This window comes from Aspergillus aculeatus, assembly GCF_001890905.1.
Source record: "Aspergillus aculeatus ATCC 16872 unplaced genomic scaffold ASPACscaffold_17, whole genome shotgun sequence".
Lineage (NCBI taxonomy): Eukaryota > Fungi > Ascomycota > Eurotiomycetes > Eurotiales > Aspergillaceae > Aspergillus > Aspergillus aculeatus.
The window spans coordinates 19,023-38,725 of NW_017962992.1; the positions used below are offsets into that span (position 1 = coordinate 19,023).

Here is a 19,703-nt window from a genome sequence, read left to right on the forward strand (position 1 = left end):
TCGGACCAGTGAATGGATGGAGTGTTTGACTATGGCAGTAAGGCAAAAGAGAAGCAAAAAAAAAAAAAAGGAAACCTACTACAAGCAGGTGGTCATCATCCTAGCTTGTCTTGCAACACCTAAGGGCTACGCAACATCAATGATGCTAGTCTGTCTCATCCATAGAGTACATCATCTACAACAACACTCAAACTAGAAGGCTGGGTTTAATTCTCTTCTCATTGCCTGGTGAACCAATGTCAGGTTCGGAGCATAGACAACTTTCCAAAAGATCGCGCGCCAGCGAGATGGCTCAAGGGAAGATGGTCTCAACCGATGATGTTCGCACCAAGCGCCGTCGTACATCGCCAACCGACGATGGGGCTCAGAAAGACGATTCTTTGCAGCCTAGGATAGTCAGAAGGACAGCGGCCCTGGCAACTGATGCTGTTACTGTTCCGGAGGATATTCCTGAGCCTAGCGAGAGAGAACCGAAGGAAACTGCACGGGATGCCTGGTTCCTGTCTGGAATTGCTGCTGGACGATTCAGCAACTCTGACCCCTTGTTCACCTCAGATGATGAGTGAGTCGTATCATTGATTATCTTCTGAAACAATTTCTTACAGAGTTCGTCATAGGTACCTTTTTCTTGGTCTTAAAACAGCGGTTCACATCTACTCGGTGACAAGTTCGCGGCTTTTTCGAGTGCTGAAATTGAAGTCCACCGACAATGTAATCGAATACAAGCTCTCTCCACAGAATTCGGATCATCTATACGTGTTCAGCTCTACTGGCTCTGTGAGCAAATGGGAATGGTTTTCTGGTCAACGGCTTTATTACCGAGATGCATGCAGACCAACAACCTGCGTCGACCTTTGTTCCGATGCTTGTGGAAATGACGCCCTGTTCTCCGTTCATGATCGCGCAGATTCGAAGAAGGACATCGTTCTTCAACGCTTAAGTGATGAAGAACCTTGCTCTGTTCCCTTGTTGACCACCAACACTCAGATCACTCATCTCAGAGTTGCATACCAGGGTAGAGTTTTAGTTGCTTTTGGAGGCCAAAATATTCTCCTCGGTTGTCAAGCGCATCTTTCAGACTCGAGTCCTGTCCCTTATACCTGGAGCGAGTTGACTTTACCCACGAGTATCACGTCTGCTGATATTCGATATCAAACAGCCCCACAACGAGCGGGGATCCCGGGTCCCAAAAACCGGGCAACCCTTGGAAATGTTGACCTTGCGCTGGGGGAATCGGGGGGCTCAATCATGATTTATAATGATATCCTCACTTCCCTACATAATAATATCGGCAACAGCAAGGCTCTTACCCCTAGGCGGCTGCATTGGCATAGGAGTTGTGTTAATGTGGTGCGTTGGTCTAAGGACGGTAAGCTATGTTCATCAGACAAAGCTGGGCTCCAAATGACTGATGCATCTCTCTTGCAGGTAACTATGTCATCTCTGGCGGCAACGAATCGGTGATGGTTCTGTGGCAGCTGGATACGGGCCGAAAGCAGTTCTTACCCCATCTCTCGTCCCCTATTTGCAGCATAACTCTTTCCACAAGTGGGACCCTCTATGCTGTCAAACTAACAGACAATTCCACCACTGTGCTATCAGCGCGAGAACTCCAGCCATTTGCCACCATAAACGGCTTGCAGCTGTGCCCACCGACCAAGTCTCACACTCGGTCCTCGACCAAGAGGCCTCTGTCAGCTGGAACTATAGCCGCCGCTTTACATCCGAAGCTCCCGGATCAACTTCTTTTGACTGTTCCAGCCTCTCGTCAGCTTACACCGGAAGGTCATACTGTGGCGAACGCTTGCACACTCCAAACCTACGACATACGCTCCAACAGCCATGTCTCACGGCAGGCACTTGCGCGTACCAACACGACAACCTTGAAGATTAGTCCAGATGGCTCATACATCGCTGCACCAGATGTCAGTCACTTGTCGCTCTCGAAAGACGGGAAGTGGATGGCTACCATCGACAGCTGGAGCCCTTACACAAGAGACATGCAAGCTCTCTATCCTGACGATGATCATGGCGGTCGCAGCTCTACTCGAAACCAAGAAACTTTCTTGAAATTCTGGAGATGGAATCTCTTGTCCATGATGTGGGATTTGGTGACCAGAATTGACACTCCTCATTTTTCTGGCACTGGTCCTGCGCAGATCTTGGGTCTTGCTTCCCGCAATTATGCCCACGAATTCGCAACTGTCGGCGCTGATGGAGTGCTTCGCTTATGGTGCCCAAGCGCCAGGCAACGAAGTGGTCTCAAGACAACAGGTACTGAACAGCTGTCGGAGACCTGGAGATGTCGAAATGCTATTGACCTGAAGAGCTATAGTGACGTACATCACCCTACAAGATTGAATGCAGCCTACATGGATTATTCGCAGGATGGTTCGGTTCTCGCCGTTTGCTTGAATTCGGCATCATCTGCGAATCCCGGTGTTACATTATTGATTGATGCTCAAACCTGTAGCATCCGCTATAGTAGGGTCGGGCTATATGCAGGGGATCCTTGTGCGTTGGCATTTCTGGGCTCTCAGCTCCTGATCACCTCAACACGGTCCGTGTTCATTTGGGATACTGTGCATGACCTTGTCAGGACTCTCTGCTTCCCTGATGCAGCTGAAAACGGACAACCCTGTTCACCACGCCTGTTGGCAGTTAGCATTGAAACTAAAACTTTCGCCATTGCCGCGCAAGTTCATTCCAAGAACCCTGCGTCAAAGAAACGCCGACGATCCGAACCTCATGTACAGATTTACGACATCGAAACCCTCGCCGTACTGTCTGAAACCATGCTTGATAGCTCTCCCGTCGCTTTACTATCTGATAAACACTCTGGCGATTTCGTCATTATCGATGCTGAAGCCAAGGTGCAGAGACTCAGCTGCCTGGGTTTAGCACCCCAAACTACATATGCGCATGCACCAAGTGACTTGTTTGAAAAATCGGGTTTGGCAAGCTTGTTTGGTCAGCAAGACCAGGGCAATTCAGCCGATAGACATCAATTAGCAACAGCGTCTAGTGGTCTAAATGGTTCTTTGCAGACACAGCTGGCTAGTGTTTTTGGCGATGTACCACCGTACGTTTTGCCTCCAGCCAATCTCCTCTTTCGCGATGTGGTCCAGGCCCTCTCATGTTAGCAATTTACCTAGTGTCAACACTTTTTACCACACGGATAGTCTCATATTAGGCTCACTTATAATGTCACTGCCGAATCATGGGTGGCTTCATCCCTATGTTCTAGGGGGGTTGCTTTCATGTTGATCATATTGATCAGGTTGCATTCAGCGAGACGGCAATGTACCTTAGAAGACTCATTTTGACCAAGAGATATTCTGTAGATATATATTGACTTTTATTGCGGTTTAAGGTCATCGTTTCACCATGTTCCAGTTTAATGTAGAATCATTCTGTCCCGGTCAGTAGCCGTTCCTTGCATAACTCCGTCGGAACCCACGTATTTCATGGCAACAGAAGACACGAATACCCCTGATTATGACCCGAATACATGTAGGGAAGACAAAATGACAAGGCAAGTTCACGGATTCTCTATCGTCAAATTATTCTCTTGATCCTCCTCCGCAGCTTGAAAACCCTGGTGCGCAACCATGTCAAAAAAAGCACCCATGTGTTCTTCGATTGGGATTTCCAGCCAGTTGGGTTTGATCCTGGCGAATCTGAAGGCTGCAGTGTCTCAGGCGCAGGCTTCTCATTATTCGTGCTTTCAATATCAACCTGATCAATTCCAGTTGGCCTGTGTCGTTCCTTGTGCCGAGTATGTTTTTTCTCGGCTTTCATTTGTTGGGCCTCGATTCTCCAGGTCTTCGCCGCCTCTTTTTCTTCAAAAGCTTGACGTGCTGCTTGTACTGTAGCTGCTCGAGCGAGGGGGTCCATACTACTCCGAGTTTTAGATCGAAAGACAAAATCTAAGGATGATCTTGAGACTGGTGACGTCGTATCCAGAGTGCTACCATTCTCTCTCGAGTAGCCAAATGATGTACGTCCGGTAATATTAGTCTGAGAGATTGCGGGTGATCTTGGCATTGAACCATCTTGAATATGTAGTGATAATCGTAATGCTTGCTTGGACGAGGTATGCATTGACGAATGAGAGATTCCAGGCGCATGCTGTGTCAGAGAATCGCTGTCAGTTGATTCTTCGCCTAGAGAGGCACTGCTCCCAAGCATGGACATTTGGCAAGATTGGATCTGTGAAGGTGTGTGGACATGAGAAACAAGGGGCACAGGATTTGAGGGTATTGACCTCGGCCCACTTGCGCCTGCGACAGCAGCCACTTGTGCGTGAGAGGAGACATGCGTAGAGTACTTAGGGCGGGCGAGTATACTTCTGGATCTCCCGCTAGCAAGGATTCCGATATTCGGATGCTCCATATTCGCGTGGGAAACATCGGAGGCTGTCGGGGAGCTGTTCCGAGGCGCTTTCATCATAAGCGGCATTCTGTGCATCTCCGCTTCGTTTGCACGACCCAGTAGAGCTTAGACAATTAAATCTCGAGCCACACTCAGACCAGGAACGGGTCATCCAGGCAAATCCAAGCCTATCTGACTGTTCTGGATATGCTTGTACTGAAGTCGTACGCGTCCCTCTCGGCAGACAGTTCGATGCAATCAATTTTGGCAAGAGACGCTGAGGATTATTGAGATTGCCTGGCTATCATTGCGGTGCGATATCCTGCTCACATTCGGATTCTGCAGCCAAGCCGATTGGACGCTATCCGCAAGTTCGACACTTTTGTGTATGACTTGAAATGTATCAATTTGTACCAGATCACTTCAGTTCCATAAAAGCGAGATATGCGGTGGTTCCATTAAAGTCAACACGCCTCTTATGCCCACCTAGTCTCTCCGAACCACTGACACTACTGTGAAAGGGTTCAGTTGGTCCTAACCAAAGACATGGTTGTCGAAAATATAGATTCAGAAGACAGAGACGGGCAAGTCGAGCCTTTGATCACAGCGTACTTCTCTCAAAAAACGGTTATGGACAGGTAGGATTTGACGTGGTAACGGTCAATTTATAAGAGGGGAAATGGGGAAAGCGATATTCTCTAGAACGAAGAGTATTGCAACAACTTTAGCTGAAGAAGCCGATGGCGGTGACGAAGCGATAAATAGGTGCAGATGGATACTTTCGAGTGCACACGATGCAGCGTGACAATAGTATGGGCAGTTGGCTATGATGATGATCGTCCCATCCAGGTGGAAAGGGAATGAAGCGAACTCCGCAGAGACCAAGACAGGCGAAGATGGGTGGTTATAATGGAGGATGAATGCACTGGGGAAATAATCAGAGAGTGAAGAGAAAGACAAGAGAGTGTGGGAGTGAGGGTGAGAAGGGGGGCGGGGGGTGGAGGGGGGACGGCGAGGAGTATGGAAGGACTGGGGAAGCCCGGAAGACGGCGGTGTAAGGCCGGCGGAGCAACGGATGCGGAGTGTATGTCTGTATGTCTGTACAATACAGTACAGTAATATCCGTAGTAAATTGGCGGGCACCTGCTTGATTACCAAAGTCAGTCAAGTTAGTCAGTGAATGACCAAGTAAATACAGGGCTTGGCACAGTCGGTAGTTGTTCTAGAAACCTGAAATAAGTTGTAACTGTACGGTAATGTTCCTGTACCTGCGTTAGATAACGGTCTGCGCATTAAATATCATGTACTCCCATATCTTATGATTTTCTGATATGAAGAACACCATTGAGATAAAAGTCTCTGTACAGAAAGTACTTCTGTCACGCATCAGAACCACCGTATCAGTACCAAAAAGGCATGGGAAAAAACAGTGCCTATTAGACCTCTCGAAACAGAGTATATTGCTAAGCCTACGAGCACCTCTCCCCTGAAATGAGCTGACAGGGTCCACGTTTCAATAGCCAAGCGCCATGTCACCACCAGGGAATAGACCTTCCGAGCAGATGCAAAGACATATCTAGTCTGGATTGAATGGCATAATTCCAGGTCATTGAGCAGCGACTCGAAAAAGAAGACCCACGGAGAAACGAGTCATAATAAGACTGAGACCATTCTGTGGAGAGCATGTGTGAAGATGCAGGAGAAGGCATCGTCGCATCAAGCAAGCGTTGCTACTTCGCAATGGACCACAGAGAGAGAGGCAGGAACGGCATGGCTCTGGCCAGACGTGATCGAAAACTCAGCGAAGCGAGAAGAAGCATGAGTGCACCTGCATGTTCGGGTTGCCGCAGGAGTTTAAGAGGTTCCGGTTGGAGGTGATACCGTCCAAGCTCAGCCCATAGCCCAATCTTGGTTCTCCACATATAACTGTATGGAATATCGGAAACATTCTCATTTGTGGAAAGATTTCTTGCCATCACCAGTTTTTGATCTCACCAGCCGCCGGTGGCTCCACACGGACAACTTTATCGGGGTTGAGGAGGCAGAGAGGGTCGAAAGCAAGTTTGAGCTAGAAGTTCTTAGTCAATGAAACATCGTCACACATTTCACGAGGACCACATACCCGACGCATGGCGTCCACGGTGCGTTCGCCCAATTCATGCTCCAAATAATCTCGTTTGACCAGACCGACGCCATGTTCTCCTGTCACTGTGCCTTCCAGCTGAATGGCTCGCTTCACCATCCGGTGAACCACAGCCTCTGCAGCCCTTCTCTCGCTCTCGTTAAAGAGGATGATGGCTGAAAGTGTCAAAAACAGGCCTCTAATATACCCAGGCAGAAGTCACTTACCATGGAAATTACCATCTCCGACGTGGCCACAGATACCTGCCAAAAGACCACTTTCAGTCATATCTTGTTTTGTGGTTTCAATTATCTGGGGCAGTTTGCTCATAGGTACTGCCACATCCGTTGTCCAAACATGGTCTTCGGGGCCTCTTCGCATAGCCATTACACTCCACAAAGCCTGTTTGCGGGCACTCCACAGTTCCTGCATTTCCGCATCACCACGTGCAAACTCGAAGGACTTCCCAGCCGAGGAGGAAACAATCTTCTGCACAAGGTTTATCTGTTCTTTGACGCCCAAGGGAGTCCCTGTGAATTTGAAGAAGAGTGTAGGTGTCTCCTTCCATTGTCGGCTGGTCGTCTGACTGGCATTGATACACTTCATCTGGACGTCATCCAAGATCTCCAGTCCGGCAACGGGAATGCCTTCCTCTACTACACGTGTGACACATTCCGCCGCATCCTGTATCGTCTGGAAGCTTGCAACGGCAACATTTTGACTTTTGGGCTTAACAGTCAATTTTAGCGTTGCTTCTGTCACTAGCCCAAGTGTACCTTCGCTGCCAATGAATAGCCTAGTGAGGTCATATCCAGCACTCGACTTCCGCGGACGTTGCTTTGTCTTGATGACTGTCCCATCGGCAAGGACGACCGTTAGGGAAAGTACCCACTCGCGCATGGTTCCATACCTATAGGCATTCGTTCCGGAACAGCCTGTACCAACCATGCCGCCGATCATAGCGCCAGGACCGGGGTCTGGTGGGAAAAACAAGCCATCCTCGGACAGCTTCTCGTTAAGCTCCTCCCAGCCAACGGCAGGTTGAACCACAACGTCCAAGTCCCCCTTGTGAACCTCTAAGATACGATCCATGCGACGAAAGTCGATGCAAACACCGCCTCTTGTGGGTGCAAAATGTCCTTCCAAGCTTGTCCCCCCGGAGTACGGCGTGACAGGGATTATCCGCTTATGGCAAACCTTCATGATGCGAGAAACTTCTGCCGTGGTTGAGGGATAGAGAACCAGGAAGGGTTTTTCATCAGTCTTCGGCGCATATGAAGACCAGTCAGACCCCGAGTGGATCTCCAAGTCATTGTGTTCAGTAGAGACATTCTCTTTCCCTAAAATGTCAACAAAGTCTGCCCACGCAGCCTGTAGATTTGACGGCGCGACGTTGTGTCTTGGTGGCTCTGCTTCATATATAGGAGTGGTTGATGACGTTGGCAAGCTCTCGGGTTTGAGGGACCCTAAGAAGTAAGCCCCGGTGGAGAAGAAGGTCAATGCTAAACATGCGGCATCAGATACACTTGTCATACAATAGAACCCAAAAGAAACGTCTCGTTGTGGAGGTGAATAATTCGCATACCGAACATCATAGCTGCATAGCGACCACCCTGGGATTGGGTCTGATACTCTGAGTAACGCTCTTGCTCGGCACGCTCCCTCTTGAGGCGCTGTTGTGTGCTCTCATATAGCTGATGTTTGAAAGACTGAGACTTTTCCTCCGAGGCATAACGGGTGGATTTGCAAAACACCCTTCGCTGAAGTTCTACTGGTGCAAGTTTGGTGTAGCGAGCGCCCGCTCTCGGTTGTAGAGTGTCTCTTGTCCCCAACGAGGCACGGAAGGGGTAGGACCTAATCATCTTGTGAGTCGGGGTCAGCATGAAAATAATGAGAGCAATTCTGTTCTTCAGGACGTTGGCATCCTACTGCTGGAGACCGTTTGTAAGTGATCAGATCGGTTAAAGCATGTAAGAAGTTGAGCTTGTTGCGCTTAGTGAGCTAGTTAACTTGCTACATTAGCCATGACTAAGCCAAGCTGAGAAACTCAACTAAACTGCCCAGTGTACGATCCAGTACAGTACATGATACACCGACTACCCGTGTGTATAGTATATAACAGTACGGAATACCGGTACATATTCACTATTTCCGATTGATCATGTGATAATGCACCGGCTAAAAACCTGCCTGTAGGTACTAGATATTCCGTACAGTACCACTGTCTGCAGTCAAGCGTCTCGAATTCCGGTTAAATTGCACACAATCCACCAATAGATAATCAGCCGGGCTTCATGCCGACTCCCTTGCCCCCCATCTGCGGTCATACTTACCCCGCCATATTATCCTGCCGTCTCACCTGGAGCTCACCTGAGCTTCCTAACTCTCGTGCTAGTGTTGATATAGCCCCATCATAATGCCTTGTGAAGAAGGAATAATCACCTCTATTGCTTGGCTAGACCCATGCAGGTTGCTCCCCTGGCCCCTCACCACAACACGTAGCTATCTTGATTATCCTTTGTCGGTTGAAAGCCTACCATTTCTGTATTTAAGTTTCTCCTGCTCTTTTCTTTTTTTCGTTCTCAAATATCTGCCACTGCAAACATTCTCTCCCCCCTTTTGTTTCTGTTAGCCCACTGAGAGCATCAGAGTGTGTCTTGAACGTGTTCTATTCTAACACCTCACCCCCTGCTTCAGAGCCCAGCTTCTTCTATCACACTAATCAAAAAACAACTATTATCACTATCTTATTCCTTGGCTCATTGCAATCAAATCGGGTGGAACTTTACCGAAGATGTCTGCCCAGAGTGCCACTGCCCAGGTAAGCAAGAAGACACTTTCGTTGAGAAGCATACACCTGTATAGCAGGTCGGGAGCTGGTAGTTGCTAATGTAGGGAATTCAACATATATAGAACCTCTCATTCGTATTGGAAGGCATCCATCGGGTCAAATTTGAAGATCGTCCGGTCCCGGAATTGAAAGGACCTCATGATGTCCTTGTGAATGTCAAGTTCACGGGTATATGCGGGAGCGATGTACGTTCTATCGATAGCGCTTGGGAAGATGAGTCGAGCTTCAAACTGACTTCGGGACAATTGCTAGGTTCACTACTGGGAGCATGGTTCCATTGGCCAATTCGTCGTCAAGGACCCTATGGTACTGGGCCATGAATCATCAGGCATTGTTAGCAGGGTCGGTTCGTCGGTCACGGGGTTGAAGGTGGGAGATCGAGTGGCACTCGAACCCGGCGTCCCTTGCCGTCGCTGTGAACCGTGCAAGTCTGGGAAATATAACCTGTGTGAGAAAATGGCATTTGCCGCTACCCCCCCATACGACGGCACTCTCGCCAGTTACTACATTCTGCCCGAGGACTTCTGCCACAAAGTCCCCGACAGTATTACCCTACAAGAGGCTGCACTCATGGAGCCCCTTGGTGTCGCGGTGCACATCGTCAAGCAGGCAGATGTTAAACCTGGCCAATCGGTGGTTGTATTTGGCGCTGGGCCAGTGGGACTCCTATGCTGCGCTGTAGCGAAGGCGTACGGTGCGTCCAAGGTTATTGCCGTGGATATCCAAGAGCCGAGACTCAAATTTGCCGCAAGCTACGCAGCAACTTCAACATATGAGCCGTTCAAAGCCAGCCCCTTGGACAACGCGAAGAGAATCATCGAGGAAAATGACCTAGGCTCGGGTGCAGATGTAGCAATCGATGCATCCGGAGCAGAGCCATCTGTGCACACTGGAATACACGTCGTCCGCGCTGGCGGAACGTACGTACAAGGCGGCATGGGAAGGAGTGAGATCACCTTTCCGATCATGGCTGCATGCACCAAGGAATTGAATGTGAAGGGCAGTTTCCGTTATGGTAGTGGTGATTATAAGCTTGCAGTATCGCTTGTTGCCTCGGGCAAAGTGAATGTCAAAGATTTGATCACTGCTACTGTCAAGTTTGAAGATGCCGAACGGGCATTTCAAGAGGTCAAGGCTGGAAAGGGTATTAAGACACTTATCGCTGGCATAGAGTCCTAGACATGAACTGGGTACAATCTGGAATACCAAGGTTCGACTGGGTCCTTTGAAAATCTCCCGCTTCCAGTAGTATGAGTTCTAATTGTCTTTGGGCTTGTTAGTGATGATATGAGCGTTGTCGGAAGATTCAAATTCAGTGACTTTTGAGGTATGTATTAACGGGTGGTGGCCACTAGAATGTTATTTGTAATGTAGAAAATGATTTAAGATTGAGCTAGGGCTTGAAGCCAAAGAACGCCAGGAAGATAACTTAGTACAGGACACTTAATCACAGAGTCAATTAGTACCTGTGAAGGACAGCCAGAGTTGCAGTTAGGGTATCTTGCTGATTGAATTGAGAAAGAGAAGTTCCGAGCGAGATCAGACTATCTCCTGAATGAAGCAGAGACACAAGCTAGTCAATTGTCATTCTCAGAGATTTCACAAAATGGACGGTGACCGAGGCTTATGATCGGTGGTCGGCCCACTTTCCGTTATAGGGATATCAAATGAGGAAGACTGTATTCGAGCTCCGAGCTGCGCAGCCGCGATAATAACAGGCAGCAGGTCAGCAACATCTATCGTCTCTCCTTCGATGAGAGTCGCTCAACCTAAACACATCTTCCCATTCTCTCAAACCACCTCTTCGGCTGTTTTCAGCTTCAACTCTGTTGTGCCGACGACGCATCTGAACAGAACCGTCATCGAGCGTTGTGCGACTTCGAATACTAGATCCATCACTGGCGCTGGGACCATAGCCACCATCTCCGTATTGAATTCCACTTTGTGGATCGTCAGGGTCGATTTCCCCTAATTCAATCTTTGTGAGAATTATCCGGGCCAGCCGGTTGAACAACTCTTCCACCCCCTCGCCGGTAAGGGCTGAAATTTCGACGGCTACCGGGATACCGGATTTGGCTGCCCAGCGTGACACGTTTTCAGTGCTGACTTCGCGACCATGTAAAGCGTTTGTCGCTGTTAACCTTGTCCCTGCTTCATAAAACACTGTAGAACGAACAGACCCGCCGGTAGAGTCAGGGAGGAGGGAAGAATATTTGCTGGACGTGCTAGACGGCGTGGGAGGCGGCCGGGAGCTATCGTCGAAGCTATCGTTATGCTGCATGGCATCCGAGGTAAGATCCGCTTTGTTTCCCGCGAGCAGGACTGTGAGATTGGGCGAAGCAAGAGTACGCGCATCCATTAGAAATGTCGGAAGGGATGTGAATGAAGCCTGGGAGGATACATCATAAATGAGGATGGCCCCCGCAGCCCCTCGGTAGTAGGATCTGGAGACAGATCGAAACCTCTCCGTTCCAGCCGTATCCCATAGCTGGAATTTGATTCTTGTTCGCCGGGAGCCGGTGCCTAATTTGACTATCCGGGAGGAAAATTCCACCCCGATCGTTTGCGAAGACAGCACTCTCCCTACACGTACACAATCTGTTAGCAAGCCAGGCTACCAGCTCGGGATGAATGTATACATAGGCTAGGTCAGGGGTTGAAGCCCTACATTCATTCTTCACAAAGCGATGTAACACACAGGACCTTGGTTGTCACGGACAAGTGAGCAAGTGTTGAGCTTTTTTTTGGCGTCCAGTGAATTCCATAGAATCTTACTTTCCAGCCCCGCTTGGCCCAAGAAGGATTACCTTAGCCAGATAATCGTACATACTCTCCAGTTCCTGAGAAAGAAATATGGAAAAGACAAAGCGACCGGTTAGTCCTGGAGCAAAATGGGCAGCTTCTGGCACAACGGCTGCATCGATTCCAGTTGAGGGTGAGGAGGGCCTTGTGTATGTAACTTAAGGGGTGTAATGAGAAGATCGCATACCTGGTTCCTCTCAGCCTGGAAAGATGGAGCTGAGGAAGCATTCGAGAAGCTCCTTTGACGCACCATGGCGCCAAACAAGAGCCATCCAAAGGAGAGACTTGGGGATGTTGTGAAGGTGAAGGGAAAGAAGAAAGGTGACGAGGTCAAAGTTACCGATGTAGACCGTACAGTACCACGTATTGTACGGAGTAGACTGTACACTACCCCTGCGTGACACAATGCAGGCTCCACACTGAAGTAGCTATTGATTGCCACAATGCGAGCCCACACATCAATTCGCAAATCTGCCTTCCAGTTCATTGCTACTCCGTACACAAGTCTTGTCACAGGCAAATGAGTTGAGGGATCTTAGGTCAAGGTTCGCTACATTGTATGTTCAGGAAGGAACAGACAAGGCTTTCCGACTATCATTCAAATTGATATGAGAGCTAAAGACAATTTATAAGAGTATGCCACAAAGGCTCGCTGATGGCAAACAAGAACCAATGCTATCCGTGGCGCGAGAATGCAGAAAGAAGGCATCAATTTGAATTTGCCAATAAGGTTCGTGATTTAGTGACATTTCTTGCGTAAATGGACAACAGTACTCCATCCTTCGCAGCATGCCTGGTTCATCTTGTGTCCGCACCAGCAGCTATGAAGCGATTGAGATGTTAAACTTGGTCTGTCGGCTGCGCTACGGGTACATGGTTGGCTGGTAGATTGCCTCGATTGCCCGCTTCTGGACATAGCAAGATCATTCTTCTTATCGATGACAGCTGCTTCTCTTTCCTCTGTAAACCATTCGGGAGTTGTTGGAGTTGGAAGATTCTTGCCGCAGAGGTACTCTGAATACATTTGCGAAGGATTATCATGCCATTGCCCACAAACGCAACAGATAAGGAATATCTTAGAAACATGCCGACCTGGGCAGTATTTCGGCTGGTTGCCGGAGTTCTTAGTTTGCATCGGCAAAGTACCAGATATCACGGCTGGTGATTGCTTCCGTGCTGGTGAAAGACAAGCACTAAAGTCATGCCTAGGATTTTCAATTCCAGGATGTTTTAAACACAGCGTGGGAAAGTCATTCTCATCTCTTGATCGTGAAGTGACGGAAGGGCTCTCATCCGCCGTGTTGTAATCATCTGCCGACATCTCGCGAGATGAATTGTCCAATGAAGACAGAGACCTGCCATACAGCTGTGGTTGATCGGCAGGATATGCGCGAGTGACTTGTGGATTCTCGACCTCTGAAGTCCATTGGGACTTTGTGGGACATGGCTCATGATCGAGGTAGGAGTTTAGCTTGCGCAAGGCCTTTGTCTGGCTCTGCCCGACGCCAGCGCTGTAGCCGACTGAAGCCTGAGAGTGCAGGTTTGCTCTGGCATCATGCGAATGCCCGAATTCAGCCATACTTGAAGCCGACGAATCTATTTTTTCATCTTGAACTCTGTACGTACTATCGTTGGAGGTATGCTGAGGGCGTTTGTTTGAGAATATTGGCCGGTCGCCGTCGCAATCCTTATATGCAGGTCTGTGAGTGTTTACTCTTTCAAAGGATGCGCCAAGGCCATGATGATTGATCGGCAGCGGTCGCACTGGGCTTGATCTGACAATTATGCCATTTTCCAAAACCTCTGGGAAGACTTGTTTCGATTTCTCAACTGCGAATTGGGTGGACGGTTCAAATGAGGTCGGATTGGTTGAAGCTGGTCCGCTCGCCAAGTCACCCACCGAGGTCACTGCCAGCGGCGATGACTGATATTTTCTATATTGCCTCTGGAACTGTTTGTAATTTGAAATCCTTGCCGAACTAGGTTTCCAGGGTTCTTGTTGTGGAATGGTGAAGTCGTTGGGGTGCTGAGGATGAGGCCTTGCAGCGAACTGCTCCACTTCACCGGGTTTAAAAACCAAACAATCTGCGCGGGTTTCTTGGATGTCTTTAACAGCGGGGTTGATAATGGGCATGGGGCGCCCAGAGGTTTGAACAACCTCGGGGATCCTTGTCTCTGTATTCAGGACCGCTGAAAACGAGGTACGGTCCAAATCTCTTGTCTTTTGCGACGCTTTGGGGGCTCTTAGCTCGGGTTTTGCTGATGAGGAAGTACAACTCTCGTTTCTATATGCGACCGGTCCTTGACTTGTCTCGTGGACCAGACTCTCGAGTGACAGCCGCGATTTGCTGGTCTGGTTCACATGAGACTCTGCGGTCGATTGGGTAGGCTTCCCCGGAGGACCGTCCTTGTGATATGAGAGTAGTGCATTTGCCGCAGTGAGCTCTTTCGATAGCGCAATGCTGAAACGCTCGGGTGCTTTCAACACCGTCCGATCCCCTGGATGCAAGTCAGCATTCGGCCTTGACTTTGCAGTGCTAGATGACTGTTGACATAGTCTTTGGTCGGCTTCGTGCGCTGAGCTCGGTCGAGACCGCGATGAGCGCCTTGAGATGGAGAAAATGGAAGAAAGCCTAGTCGAGGACCCGAAATCATCTGCACTCGCACTGGACGCCCTGCTCCACCTGTCCAGAGGTTGTTTTTTGGAAAGACGACGGGTTTCCCTTTTCAACAGCCGCGATGTTCTGGATTCTTCGGCCTGTTCGAGCCTGAGGAGCTGTTTCTCGAGCTCTGCCCGATCTGCTTCCAAACGCTTCGTAGCCCGGGTCTCTTTGTTCCTGGGAGCGTCAATCTGTCTTTTCGCTGGGGGCTTGTTATTAAGTGTTACCGCAACATCGCCTTCCAAAGAGGCTCCCGTCCTTTTTGATAGATACCCGTTAAGCAGCGATGCTGATAGTCTCTTAACCCCAACGTTTCCGATTGACTGCCTCGGATCTCCATCTTGACCCTCCTCTGTGCTTATTTGGGAATGCCCCCTACTGCTTGAAGAATTCGAATTTGGTCGCTGGGTGGCTGCTTTTTCCGGCCCGGGTCTTGTTGTCTGGGAAGTAGCCTTTGGACTTTGGCCTTGCTTGTCCTGGAGCTGCTTTCGAGGAAATCAGCATCCCAAAGTACTTTGTCGGTATGACAGACATGAGCTAAATGTAGGAGGCCACGATACTCACATGTGTTTGCTTGTCAAAGCCGATTGCCCGCTGAATTTGCTGAGTGATTGACGGTCTGCGTGGCCTTCTGCTCAAGTGGCTATTTTGATCCTGCTTCATCTTTGCGACATAGGTGTGGCAGCCGAGGGTGACTGGCTGGGGAGATCATAGCACAAGGCGTTCACTGGCGGAGAGGCAACCTGAACCGAGCCTAGTCATGAACATCACCGATCGCGCCTAGTTGTCGGCTGGGCCAGATAGAAGTCCTCGTACTGGTGAGGGACCTGCTAGGGACGTAAGACGAGTTCTGAAGGGCGATTAGTACACCACAAAGTATATAGCAGGGAGGTCGGGGGCTGAACAAACTGCAACAGCGGTTTCAGCCGCCTCACCAGCTGCAGACCAGCAGCACGCGAAGCTCGGATCCCACAAACATGGGTAAGAAGAAGGCGGGTCAGCTGCAAGGGTCTAATGTCACGCCGGTCGATTTCCGAATTGATGCTCCATCCATGAATGAGCCCTTTAACTGTTTTGTTTCATTTGCTTCTTCCAACTCCTCTGTATACTTGGCCCCAAATTATCAGGAGCATCAGAGTGGCATGATAATCAGGGAGCGAGGTTCTCAGGCCTAGATTTCGCAATGCAGGAAGACTCTGCTGGGCTCATTGGGCATTGATGCATGCACGCTCTAACCTAGTAGTTAGATAGTACAGTACATATATAGTATAGGCAGTATTTTTTAAAAATTCATGTAAGGGACCGGATAGTGCAACCGAGTAAGATGAGCGCGTAAGAGAAGATGGCAAACAAGGAGCAAGTCTTTTCTATTCCATCATATGCATGAAATATAAGCGGCAGAGCCAGACGATGTTGCAACGGGTCTTCAAAGTATGTGTGCAGATCGATATTCGGGGTGATTTGACGACAAATCTATCCGCATTCTGAGTTATCAGAGCTCGTTCAAGACAATGTACTATACTGTACTGTACTGTACGGATGCACGCGACTTACGCTCTGAGCTCGATCCCTCAGCTGACTCCTGCGGTGGGGCTTCAAGAACCATTCAAATACAGTATGTAGTAAAGAGCCCTGCCGAGACCCACAAATCTATCTACCACCCACGGAGCAAGCCCAAGCGTCCACCTCATCGGCCATCTACTGAGTACTACTCTACAACTGCGATATGAACATCTACCATAGCGCTGTGGCAACTAAGATATGTGGATGGTTGAATATTGGCTCAACCTTCTGATCATTTCGTGACCCATTTTCAAGAAGAAACGGACAGCAAGGTGGCAGGGGGGGGGAACCGACACACGAAGTATAAAACGTCACATATAAGTGGAAGTTCGATTCTAGTAATCAAATGGATCAACGACCCAAGAACACATGCCAGGAGTCCCCGCCGGATTACGCATATGTTGTCGCTTCTTCGTCGGCGAACACATTTCTACAGCCTCTGCCTCCTCCATACCACAACTGGCAAGAGTCTTCTGAAGAAGATAGCTTGCCTCCTCCACCAGCAGCGAGCTTCCTTTACTCATCTACTGGCAATGCCTCGTCCCATGACGCTTTGCGTGCGCACGAGTTCTGTGATGCACACCCACTACGCCCCCCAGCGGAGCCATCTGTTGCCGCTTACGGATCTGTGGAGCTTTATGATTTTACCCCAGTACGGCCGTTGGAGTTTCATGGCAATGTGCATGTTGCTCCTCATGGTCGTTGGACGGGCTCCACGGGTCACGGAAACACTGACTCTATACTGACAACCAACTTACCTCTTTACTTTTCCTTGATCGACTCCCCTCTTCGCACAAATATGGCCAAGTTAATCTACTTCGAAGTCAAATTACTGAGCCTGGGCGGAAGGTCCAGCAGCATGTTTGCTGAGTCTAGCGGGTTCGCTATTGGATATGTGGCAAAGCCATACCCATCATGGAGGTCTCCCGGCTGGGAGCGAGGGAGTCTCGGCGTCTTCTCTGATGATGGCTGTCGCTTCGTGAATGACTCCTGGGGCGGGAAGCCTTTTACAACTGAATTCCGCGAAGGAGAAACGGTTGGCCTAGGAATGGTGTTTCGACAGTCATGCGATAAGAACAGAGTTGATATAACCGTTTGCTTTACCCGTGATGGACAACAGGTGGGGGCTTGGGATCTTGCCGAGGAAAGAGATGAGGACTCCGGCGGAATACAGGGGTTAGAAGGAGATTTTGACCTGTATGGGGCTATAGGGCTTTTTGGAATGGTGGAGTTTGTTGTGGAATTTAATCCCACAGCTTGGTTATGGACTCCATCATGTGTTGTTTGATTTGCACATACTTTAGTTAGCCTCCATGCTGACGTACGTATATTGCAATTTGTCAGTTTGCACCATGACTCTGGCTCAACTGGACATCGGAGTCGGAGTAAAGCATTGGGATACGCCTTTAGTAATGAACTCTTATGCTTGGGGGAAAGATTCGAAAAATCTTGCAGTATAGGCAGGAACAGATGCATCTGCCGCATTGCTGCACACTTCTGAATGTGTGCACATGCAGGCAAAACTGGATCTGCCATTGATGAACCAGTATGAAAATTAGCAAGCTGTGAAAAGCCAAGCCGGCAGAATAACCTGACAGCGGAAGTGGGGGGCAAAGATGAACAGAATAGGCAACTGGTACTCGACACCTACATCGCTAATCGATGAGATCTTCTAGAAAGAGACCTGCAGGATTGGCTGGGGATTTCTCTGCTGATGCACATACTCAGTACATTAGTGTACGGGGGGAAGTTCAACCGCATTTCCGCCGATGCTGTCAACGGACGACGGGAACCATTTACGGGGGGGATGGGGGTGACATGTTCTTAAGCCGATATGCGAGAACTGACGTCACAATTCAGAATTATACACACATCCGCGTCGGATCATGCATCTCCTATACTCCTGGATAACCTTCGCTAATGGGAACAGATGAGCATCCATTCTCGAGATGGAAGAAGAATTCGGAACACCCTTATGGCGCTGCTTGTTTATAAGTGAGATTGGGGCTCTGTAGCATAGTAGTAGAAGTAACTATTAGATAGTTATATTTCCGCCTTGGAAGATAAGTACGAGTATGATGGAGAATTGCAGATGAGACTGGAAGAAGCCGGCAGATCTACGGTATCTCCATGGGATTTATATACAGTACAGTGCGTACAATACGGTATGAAACTAGTCATCCAGCTTGCTGTTCAGTGTTGGAGTCGACTTGTAGATTTACACACGCACGACTCTTCAGTCCCAAAGCATACGTCAATCGATTGTGATTTGTGTCCGAAAAGGATCGCTGCGGACTGCTACTCTGATTCGATTGTTGTACAGTACTATAAGTAAGTACTATAAGTAGCTTGGTGCTTCGGGTCCGGACACCGTCCGGTAATTCTGCCTCCAGGAGTTTTCGCAGCTTTGGCAAAATGGAGGTTAATAGGAAAGGGACGCTAGAAAGACAAAGTCATGATATGAGTGCTCAGCCCGTGGAGTAGGCCCTACGTTCTTCGTAGTGGAGTCCACATGCGACAGATAGCAAAAGCAGCGAGTTTTGACAGGAATGACCACAGGGGTATCCTGTTGCACTGCTGCGAAGTTGAGCTTATAACGCGTCTTTGTGTGGGAACTGGGAAACCACAAATAGCCAGGCCAAGCCTTCAGTGACCCAGCACACCCTCCCCCACAGTAGATATTGCATATAGTACAGTACTTAGCTAGAGAGAGCAGACTGAAGCGGGTTGCCCAAGGCCTTGCTCGATCCCAGCCTATGATATCCGGTAGCTGTACATACAGTGCCACAAATCGTCTGTCTTCAATCCTAGTGCTCTATCCTCACCTCATTGAGGATAGGGCAGGACACAGCATGAAGCCCTAGGAGGATCAGGCTGACACTTTCACGTTTGGAGTGGAAATGTCATCAACGGAAGTCCAAAAGCCCTATATAAAGTGCAACAGAGTATGAATGCCCGTGCTCATAGTGGTCTGGCTTGCCGGCATTGGAAGTCTACGTTACGATGCTATATGTACGAGTAGTCTAAGTTAACCGTGTCTGCCTGCCACTCTCTATGTAGTCAACTTCATCTGCATCCATCGAGACCGTTCCTTGTACGTCTTCTGCTTGGTTAGCAAGGCTATGCTATCTCATCATTTCTGCTATCAAACGCTCTTCACTCAAGCTTGGTCGAAACTCGGAACATGAGACCAGGAGTGCTATGTATCTGTCTAAACGCAGCAAGCTTCCTGAATAGCTGGTCCACGGCGCCTAGATACATGAATAGTCCAACCTCGTCTACGACTACGGAACAGTAGTCAATTTCCTCTCGCTCATCGCTGCCGAATTCG

General features: G+C 49.1%; 6 protein-coding genes across 6 annotated transcripts; 3 read left to right on the forward strand and 3 right to left on the reverse strand.

Moving 5' to 3' along the window:
- Positions 1-94: 94 nt before the first annotated feature.
- On the forward strand, positions 95-3,359 carry ASPACDRAFT_81338 (WD repeat protein). Its single transcript, XM_020205853.1, has 3 exons — positions 95-562; positions 618-1,369; positions 1,429-3,359. The coding sequence occupies exons 1-3, from the start codon at positions 288-290 to the stop codon at positions 3,141-3,143; spliced, it is 2,742 nt and encodes a 913-aa protein (XP_020052447.1). The 5' UTR covers positions 95-287; the 3' UTR covers positions 3,144-3,359.
- Positions 3,360-6,349: 2,990 nt separating this feature from the next.
- Positions 6,350-8,358, reverse strand: ASPACDRAFT_63592 (FAD-binding oxidoreductase; the record flags this gene model as incomplete). The annotated part of the gene is made up of 4 exons (XM_020203907.1): positions 6,350-6,442; positions 6,497-6,672; positions 6,724-7,998; positions 8,082-8,358. 4 exons carry the CDS (start codon positions 8,356-8,358, stop codon positions 6,350-6,352), a joined length of 1,821 nt encoding a protein of 606 aa, XP_020052448.1.
- Positions 8,359-9,290: 932 nt separating this feature from the next.
- ASPACDRAFT_63593 (NAD(P)-dependent alcohol dehydrogenase) lies at positions 9,291-10,526 on the forward strand (the record flags this gene model as incomplete). Its single annotated transcript, XM_020203908.1, has 3 exons — positions 9,291-9,317; positions 9,410-9,532; positions 9,600-10,526. The coding sequence occupies 3 exons, from the start codon at positions 9,291-9,293 to the stop codon at positions 10,524-10,526; spliced, it is 1,077 nt and encodes a 358-aa protein (XP_020052449.1).
- A 547-nt stretch (positions 10,527-11,073) lies between these two features.
- ASPACDRAFT_54542 (putative Ras family GTPase (Rab4b)) lies at positions 11,074-12,402 on the reverse strand (the record flags this gene model as incomplete). Its single annotated transcript, XM_020202893.1, has 4 exons — positions 11,074-11,930; positions 12,016-12,050; positions 12,123-12,187; positions 12,337-12,402. 4 exons carry the CDS (start codon positions 12,400-12,402, stop codon positions 11,074-11,076), a joined length of 1,023 nt encoding a protein of 340 aa, XP_020052450.1.
- A 260-nt stretch (positions 12,403-12,662) lies between these two features.
- On the reverse strand, positions 12,663-15,879 carry ASPACDRAFT_81349 (uncharacterized protein). The gene is made up of 4 exons (XM_020205854.1): positions 15,719-15,879; positions 15,374-15,659; positions 14,703-15,291; positions 12,663-14,648 (listed from the first exon to the last, which is right to left on the reverse strand). The coding sequence occupies exons 2-4, from the start codon at positions 15,470-15,472 to the stop codon at positions 12,889-12,891; spliced, it is 2,448 nt and encodes an 815-aa protein (XP_020052451.1). The 5' UTR covers positions 15,473-15,659; positions 15,719-15,879; the 3' UTR covers positions 12,663-12,888.
- Positions 15,880-16,477: 598 nt separating this feature from the next.
- ASPACDRAFT_81350 (SSH4 family protein) lies at positions 16,478-17,803 on the forward strand. Its single transcript, XM_020205855.1, has one exon. It carries the CDS (start codon positions 16,719-16,721, stop codon positions 17,658-17,660), a length of 942 nt encoding a protein of 313 aa, XP_020052452.1. The 5' UTR covers positions 16,478-16,718; the 3' UTR covers positions 17,661-17,803.
- The last annotated feature ends 1,900 nt before the right edge of the window (positions 17,804-19,703 follow it).

Bases quoted from the DNA above. Each gene is read 5' to 3' on its own strand.
- ASPACDRAFT_81338 (XM_020205853.1), top strand. From the start codon at position 288: ATGGCTCAAGGGAAGATGGTCTCAACCGATGATGTTCGCACCAAGCGC. The intron at 563-617 runs GTGAGTCGTATC...AGTTCGTCATAG, and splicing joins TTGTTCACCTCAGATGATGA to GTACCTTTTTCTTGGTCTTA. The intron at 1,370-1,428 runs GTAAGCTATGTT...TCTCTCTTGCAG, and splicing joins GGTGCGTTGGTCTAAGGACG to GTAACTATGTCATCTCTGGC.
- ASPACDRAFT_81349 (XM_020205854.1), bottom strand. From the start codon at position 15,472: ATGAAGCAGGATCAAAATAGCCACTTGAGCAGAAGGCCACGCAGACCG. The intron at 15,292-15,373 runs GTGAGTATCGTG...CCTCGAAAGCAG, and splicing joins GCTTTGACAAGCAAACACAT to CTCCAGGACAAGCAAGGCCA. The intron at 14,649-14,702 runs GTCAACAGTCAT...ACTTGCATCCAG, and splicing joins CGAAGCCGACCAAAGACTAT to GGGATCGGACGGTGTTGAAA.
- ASPACDRAFT_81350 (XM_020205855.1), top strand. From the start codon at position 16,719: ATGGATCAACGACCCAAGAACACATGCCAGGAGTCCCCGCCGGATTAC.